Source organism: Sycon ciliatum, chromosome 3, assembly GCF_964019385.1.
Source record: "Sycon ciliatum chromosome 3, ocSycCili1.1, whole genome shotgun sequence".
Classification (NCBI taxonomy): domain Eukaryota; kingdom Metazoa; phylum Porifera; class Calcarea; order Leucosolenida; family Sycettidae; genus Sycon; species Sycon ciliatum.
In genome coordinates, this window is record NC_088645.1 from 12,867,248 (window position 1) to 12,875,292 (window position 8,045).

The 8,045-nt window shown below is 47.7% G+C and overlaps 1 protein-coding gene across 1 annotated transcript; it reads right to left on the reverse strand.

Moving 5' to 3' along the window:
• Positions 1-470: 470 nt before the first annotated feature.
• Positions 471-6,124, reverse strand: LOC135812861 (CTD small phosphatase-like protein 2-A). Its single transcript, XM_065326076.1, has 2 exons — positions 5,511-6,124; positions 471-771 (listed from the first exon to the last, which is right to left on the reverse strand). The coding sequence occupies exons 1-2, from the start codon at positions 6,122-6,124 to the stop codon at positions 471-473; spliced, it is 915 nt and encodes a 304-aa protein (XP_065182148.1).
• Between the last annotated feature and the right edge of the window lie 1,921 nt (positions 6,125-8,045).

An 8,045-nucleotide genomic window follows, 5' to 3' on the forward strand; every position in this document is an offset into this window, starting at 1 on the left:
TGTCACGAAATTGTTTTCGGTATTTTGAGTTGTTTTCCAATCCTCCACCATAGCCAATTGTGTTTTGTGTGCCGGTACAAGAGGTTTTATTATGAATGTGCAACCATAACAAGTATCGTACATGTACGTGTAGTTATGATGGAGAGAGGATGTAACGAGAACAAAATGCTGTAACTCAGTTGTTTCAAGTCGAAGCAATCAACATGCTGTTTTGACCTGCAACATTAAATCAATATAATTATTACCTACTCAGACGTGTGCGTGAGTCCTGCTGCACAATATGTGGTGTAACGTGTGTGTGTGTGTGTGTGTGTTTGTGTGTGTGTGTTTGTGTGTGGTGTGCGATGCACAACTTGTAAACTATTAGCAACACTGTACGCAGGTATACGAATATGTGCCATACGTCGCCTGACATACTTATACAACAGCTTGACGTCTTGCCATTGTCAATTTGGGAATTTCGATCATTTTCAATCGGCTTCCAAGTCTGCAACATGATACAGCCGGTACAAAACCTTTCCCATGGCACGGCCTTCGACGAATGGTCGAACATCATCCGGATGACAGATCACAAGGTCATGTAGATACTTGCACAACTCCAAGAGAGCTCTATCCTTGTGGCATCCATGCCACTCATCAATGTGGATACCATTTCGGCCGTTGTAAGCTAACTGCGTTGGGCTACTGTCGACGAGAATTGTTTTACGAAGATCACGACCAAGCATCTGCAAGCATTTGATGTAGCGACTTTCCTGCTGCACGCAATGATCCCTATGTAGCAAAGGTATGCCCCCACATGAGCGCGACCCAAAACAGCGCCGTTGACTTCAGCGCCCCCCAAAAGCCCCATCCCCATAACTGGACATCCCCAAAACTGACCACCCCGTCAGCGCGCACGCTCAATACAGGTCGACTCATTTACACTCAAACCCAAAAGATGGACACTCGACTTGTCAAAGACTCAAATCATGATCAACTCGAAATGGCCAGTTCAGTATTGAAGGGCGATATTGCCTGGACCCAATTTATAATCAACTCTAGAAAGCAATGATGAACTAAAAAAAGCATTTATCGACTCAAAAACACCAGTTCAGTATTAAATGGCGATATTGCCTGGATGGACGTTAACAGGTCCAGATACAAATAGGTTGTATTCAACTCTAGAAGGCAATGATCAACTCAAAAGAAGCAATGGTCGTCTCAAAAAACAGTTCACTGTTAAATTTTTTGGTTTTCCGAAAATGGTAATCTTCAATGGATTGTCATTAAAACAGAAAAAGAAAATAATAAGTAGGGCTGAAACAATTATACCGATAACTCGCATATCGATCGTTAAGAGTGCAAAACGAGTGCTATCGATTTTTTATGCATGCATAAGCGTAAGCGAAGCTGTGGACGCAGCATACTGCTGCTACACTTCAGCGCGGGAATGCGTATAATAATAATAATAATAATAATAATAATAATAATAATTTGTTTTTCTTGAGACTATCGAGTCCTGGTGGGTCTGGCGTTTTTTTCTCTTTTCAGGCAGTTCACTTCCCCGACTGATCCTTTGAATAATAATAATTACCCATATAAAAACCGCTCTGTGAGCGGTTCTGAAAAACCTCTACTGGTGCAGCCCCGTCGTAAAAGTAAGAAATTAGAACTGGCGCATTGTCCTCCCAAATGTGAACTGATCCACCTAAATCGCGATTGACGGGACCCGAACGCACCAGTAGCACGAGGTTCCTACCTGTGGATGCAGCTGGGGACGCTGGTCCATAGCCAAAGCCAAAGCGGCAAAGGTGGGCTTCGGGGTAGATCTAAGTGTTGTATGGTAACTTGATCAGCGCCGACGCCGGCTGTGATCCTGTGCCCTCCCGACCTCGTGCTACTGGTGCGTTCGGGTCCCGTCAATCGCGATTTAGGTGGATCAGTTCACATTTGGGAGGACAATGCGCCAGTTCTAATTTCTTACTTTTACGACGGGGCTGCACCAGTAGAGGTTTTTCAGAACCGCTCACAGAGCGGTTTTTATATGGGTAATTTCAGTCCTTTTTCTGTTCCCTCCCCCACCCTAGCCCAGCTCCGAAGATAAACATGGTGAGCACGCGCGCGATGCACTGTATGTAGCCATGCAACTGCAGTAGCACACTGATACATTCCAGCCCTCCCCACCTCGCTACCCCGCACACAGACACCTTGTGACAAACACGCACATGCACATGGCACACACACACATGGGCACGCACACACATACATACACACACGACCCAAACAGGAAATTCTTGATGAACATTGTATAATGCCATGCAAAGCAGTGGCCACCATACTTCAGGAAGTCAGTTGTGAAACAAAAATAATTCAACTACAATGTGTAGGTAAGCTGGCGGCCAAAGCACAACATAGCAAACCTTGATGATATTTGCCTAAGGATTGCAGTTTGCAGACCACACCATGGAAGCAGTGAATACAGAATTATTGTAATGTCATACAAAGACAAGCAAAGAAGTGGCCACCATACACCAGAAACTTGCAGAAAGTCACATATCCAACAGATAGAGAAGTGAACAGCATCTGGTACAGCCCACACAAAACCAAGCTGACCTGATACTCGTCCGAAGATCGTAAGTGGCAGATCCTTTTCAACGATAGCATGCAGGTGTACGTTACACGCATGGACAAAATCTGACCGTGTCACCGGCATACATTGTCATCACATGCATACCCCACAAGTTACACACATGCACAGTAGAAGCACAATAAAAGCAATGGAAAAATATGAAGGGGTTGCTGAAGCATCTTCACACTTCAATTTCAGACTTCGATGTGGTCGTCACGGGGTGATATACCTGCAAGATACAAGTGATACAGAAAGAAAGCATAAGGTCGTGAGGTAGGCTATGAGACACCACCTAATAATAAGGCACCCATTTTGATAGTCCAGGGGATGGCCCACGCCTGGTAAAGAGAAAAAAATAGAGAAAAGAAAAGACGGGTATTTCACAGGAAGTACATGTACATGTACATGTGCAATGGGGACACAGTGCAGTTCAGTATTAAATGGCGATATTGCCTGGAGCGAATCCATGAACAAATTGTGGGCAGAGTCACGAAATGGCTTGGACGTTAAAGGGGAAGTTAAGGCAAAAATTTAAATTTCACCAGTTGTAGTCTTCGGGGTGCTGAGTCGAATGGTCGTGGTCCGAGGAGGCTGAGACGCTCCCTTCCTACTTGAATCCCAATCGAACTCGCGCACTTCCACCGAAACTGGGTGACTGCGCCCTACTAGATGGGGATTTGTATGCAAAATGTCACTAAAAGCGCCATTTTGTTCTTATAAAAGCATGGATGACCGCGATTGGCCCATATGTTGTAGTAATTTATTTATTTATTTATTTATTTATTCAACATCTCCTGGCCCGTCCGAAGACTGCCAATAAACATGAGAGGTCAGGTGATAGCCAACCACGGCAAGCTAAAAGGGAAAAAAAAGAAAGATGCTGTCAGAGAGGGAAAGGAGATAGGGAGAGAAAAAGAAAGGGAGGCACATTAATAATACATGGGATCACTTCGGATGAGACAGTGTGGAAAGCTGGACTGTGAATTTCCTGATATCCTGGCATGTCTTAATGCTAGTAGGCAGGTTAGACCAAAGGGAGTATGCTGAGAAGAAAGGGGATTTCAAAAACAGAGAGGAACTAGCGCGGGGCAGTGATAAGGCATTGCGTGTTGGGCTAGTGGTAACAAACCAGTTGTACTTGGCAATATGTTTCGGGACTTGGGCTAGGAAGATTTTTGCACAAGGATACAAAGATGCTGCTGATGTCGGGCAAGAAGAGGGTGCGTGGAAGCAAGTTTATAAAGACAAAGGGAGGCAAATGTTTGGTCTTTTCGAAACAGAATTTTCAGAAGCAAGCGTTGATGTACCTCCAGTCTGTGGAGTAAAGTCTGAGACAACCCGCACCAAGCTATATCGCAATAGTCAAATATAGGCAAAATGTACGACAACAATTCTCTGCAGTTATCATTCAAGTGTTGGCAGTGGGGTTGTAGCATACCTAAGGACGCACTCGCACGCTTGCACACAGACTGGACTTGTGGAGACCAGGAGAGTTGGCGGTCGAGAATAACGCCCAGGTGCTTGTGCTCGTTAACAACTTTAATAGGTGTACTATTTAGACCAGGAAAATACAGAAGTTGAGTGGGGGGCGAGGGAGAGAAGAACATGGCCTCGGTTTTGGCGAGGTTAGGCTTCAGTTTCCAGGTTTCCATCCATGTTACTGTAGCGTTGACCCCGGACTGTATGGAGGCCGTGAGGTTGTCTGCCGAGCTGTCGGAGCACATCAGAGCAGTGTCGTCAGCAAAAAGACTTACATTTGGTACAAGGGCTGGCAAGTCATTAACGTACAGTAGAAATAGGAGCGGCCCAAGTATGGACCCCTGGGGTACCCCAGACACGACTAGTAATGGGTCTGATAGGGAGGTAGATACTCTGACAGTCTGGTGGCGGCAGGAAAGATAGGATGAGAGCCACTGCAGCATTTGGACGCTGAGTCGATTGGTTTTGGTCCGAAAAGGCTGCGATGCAGCGTTCCTCCTTTATTCCCAATCGAACATGGTTGAACAAGCGGTCACGTGCTCCTGCGTACGCCAGTCAGCTGGTCACCGTGCCTGCAGGGTACAACTTACTAGCCTGTTTGACCTTTTTTGGGTGCAATCCTGTCACTCGAGGTGAACCTTGGTGTGAAAGTTCTCGCCTGCTGGCGTGGTGACCAGGTGATTTGGGCACCCAGGAGCACGTGACCGCTTCTTCAACCATGTTCGATTGGGAATAAAGGAGGAACGCTGCATCGCAGCCTTTTCGGACCAAAACCAGTCGACTCAGCGTCCAAAAGACTACAACATATGGGCCAATCGCGGTCATCCGTGCTTTTATAAGAACGAAATGGCGCTTTTAGTGACATTTTGCATACAAATCCCCATCTAGTAGGGCGCAGTCACCCAGTTTCGGTGGAAGTACGCGAGTTCGATTGGGATTCAAGTAGGAAGGGAGCGTCTCAGCTTCCTCGGACCAGGACCATTCGACTCAGCACCCCGAAGACTACAACTGGTGAAATTTTAATTTTTGCCTTAACTTCCCCTTTAACAAGTCACCGCAGCTGCAAGAGGTGATTGTGCTTCTGCTGGCCCCGAAACAAAGTCGTGGATAGTTGCTGCACAACTCGTTCTCATGTGTTTCTTCTCTTTTTTGCATATCTTTTTTAGGAACGGGTTTGCTCCTGATATCCACCATGGTAATACTAACATCAAGAGTACATAAAACTGGTTATGCACTCTTGCTAACATGAGCCTGCAGATTATGGGTCACGTGTGTAATGAGCTGGCTTATATTCGGACGTTAACGTAATTGGTCGCGCCAAAATGGGGCGTGCAAGAGATGAGACGAGCTGTAGTGACACCGTGTCACATTAGGTCGCGCTGTACTGGGGGTGCTAATATGAACACGCGCCGTTTATGGTTGCGCTGTTTTGGGTGTAAATCGTAGCAAATACTTCACTAGTCTGAAGTCACGGTTGATCCAAGTGACCATTTTCAGAGCATAGGGCTTTTCCATTGTTGTGTAGACAACAATATCGAAATGCTCTGAAGCTCTCAGCAGGAAATACGTCAGGAACGGACGTTCGTAAACATGGACTTTCTCCCCGTAACAATCGATAACAGTACTATCAAGGTTGGCAGTCTTTGCTATGCGGAAGCTTGTGCTGTGCACCAAAGTCTCGTCCAAGTCCAATGCCAATGTGTACTTGGGTGATGCGGTGCTATGGCGACTCAGAGGGGGCAGCAGCGATGTATTCCAAAATTTCTCCGCGCAGATTGGTATTCCAGGTATAAAGTCAACGCAGCAGAAGAGGTTGTCCGTTCCTTTGCCCACGCGCTGGTTTTCTGCATTGCTCTCGCTCGTAGTAAGTATATCGTGAACTGCCGCTCTCAATGTGAGACGCACAGATCTGACAGTGGCCAAAATGTTCTGCAGAAATCCGCGTCGAACAGCTGGCATCACAATAGCTTTGTTCCCGTCCAGCTCGGCTTTGTTCCAGGATAGCGATTCCTGCACCATCGGGATGTGATTGCCCATCTTGGATACCTCGCGAGTCCGCAAAATGGAAGACAACTACATGTACATGTAAACACAGTTACACTCCTATTCACATTGACGTTGCAAGAATGTTATCAGGGTTGGTTGTGACATTGCCATACGTTACAGGGACGAATGCTCTGCGCGCATATCGACTTGCCACTCGAGGAAACTGAAAATTAATCACCTGAGATAGAACTACGCGGGCAACACTTGCTTATGCGTTGAAATAGAATGCTACCAGCATGCATGCCTCTCCAAATACGTGTGTGAAGTGGAAGCAAATTTTTGAGCTCCGCAGTTTTTAGTTTCCACGGCTTCCTGGCAGCCCTTCGGCGTGGCCAAGAGGACTAGTACTAGTAGTAAGACATTCGTATAGATTAGTAGTAGGGCTGACCCACCTCTGGCCGCCATGCCCCCAACTACAAAGACCGCCCTCAAGGGGCTCTCAGAGGCAGAGATGAAACTTTTGTGCTCCCTTCCGGGTATCGAGTCGTCTGTGCTGGAAGTAATCAAGACCCTGGCTAACCTAGCGTCCGAGTCGGCCGATCGTGAGGCTCGCTTCAACAAAAGGATTGATGAGCTGTCGCGGCAGGTGTCCGGCCTGACTGAGGAGGTTGTATCCCTCAAGGAAGCCGCCATTGCCAAGGCAAGTGTTCCGCCGAACTTTCAAGCTGCTCAGCAGAGCCAGCGTACGCGTGCGAAATCGTCCAGAAATCGTACCCGTACCCACCCAGGCCAGGCTGCCGGGTGCACTAGTAGTAGTAGTAGTACGGGTGAGCCCCGTAGCGTGGGTGGCACAGGCGGTGACCCAGAGGCGCAGAGTGACGAAGACATGCAGCACGATGGACAGCACAGCACGAGCGTGTTACTTGAGGAGTACGGCGAGGAGTTCCAGCCTCTGGACGTCATTTCTGACGATAGTTGGCAGCTAGTGTCATCAGAGCCACCCAGACCCAAGAAATCTGTCCTGTATACCTGAGTGAGTCATGCACTGACGACGACATCAAAGCTTTCACCCTGAAAAGGTCAGGCACAGCCGGGACTCCAGCTACTGTCCATAACTGCAGCATCCACAAGGCTGAAAATGGCAAGATATCTGCAAGGATCACTGTGGATGCCACTGCCATCGCACTCATCACCTCACCAAACTTCTGGCCAAGGCCACTCTATGCCAGACCGTGGAAGTTTAAGCAACGTTCAGTTGAGCCTGATCGTGACGACTTGCCTCGCAGCCCGGGAGTCAACACGGAGCAGTCCGGCTTGGCAGAATGACTACTGCAAGTCTCCGGCTGCTAGTCACAAACGCCTTTGGGCTGCTGTCCAAACTCGGCGAGTTCCAAAACAATCTGAGTTCAACTAAGCCTGATATAGCGATCGTCACAGAAACGAAATTCACGCCAGACAAGGTTCCACTCGCCATGTCAACTATTCCTGGCTATGCAGCACCTATTCGCCAAGACTGAACTGCTTCAGGCGGGGGCGTAGCTGTCTGGGTGAAGTCCAACCTGCATGCTCGGCACCTTGACACCATTGACTGTAAAGGTTTTGAGGTAGTATGGCTCTTAGTAGATTCATGCTCTCATGGCAAGGTTGTAGTCTGTGCTGTGTATCGTTCCGGTTCAAGTAGCCCATCAGATTGCTCCGTCATCGACTACCTAGACAGCTCATTACCTGCAGCACAGCAACTCGGTGACCATGTAGTCATTGCAGGGGACTTTAATGTCCACAATTCCGCCTGGCTCAAAAGTAGTAAAACAACATTGGCTGGTCTTGCACTGGAGGATCTAGCATCTGCTTATTGCCTCACGCAGCATATCACGGATCCCACTAGAGGTGATGCCATTCTAGACCTTGTCCTTTCAGACTTGCCTGGACATGTGAGCACTTCTATCTGTAAGCCCCTTGGACGCTCTGACCA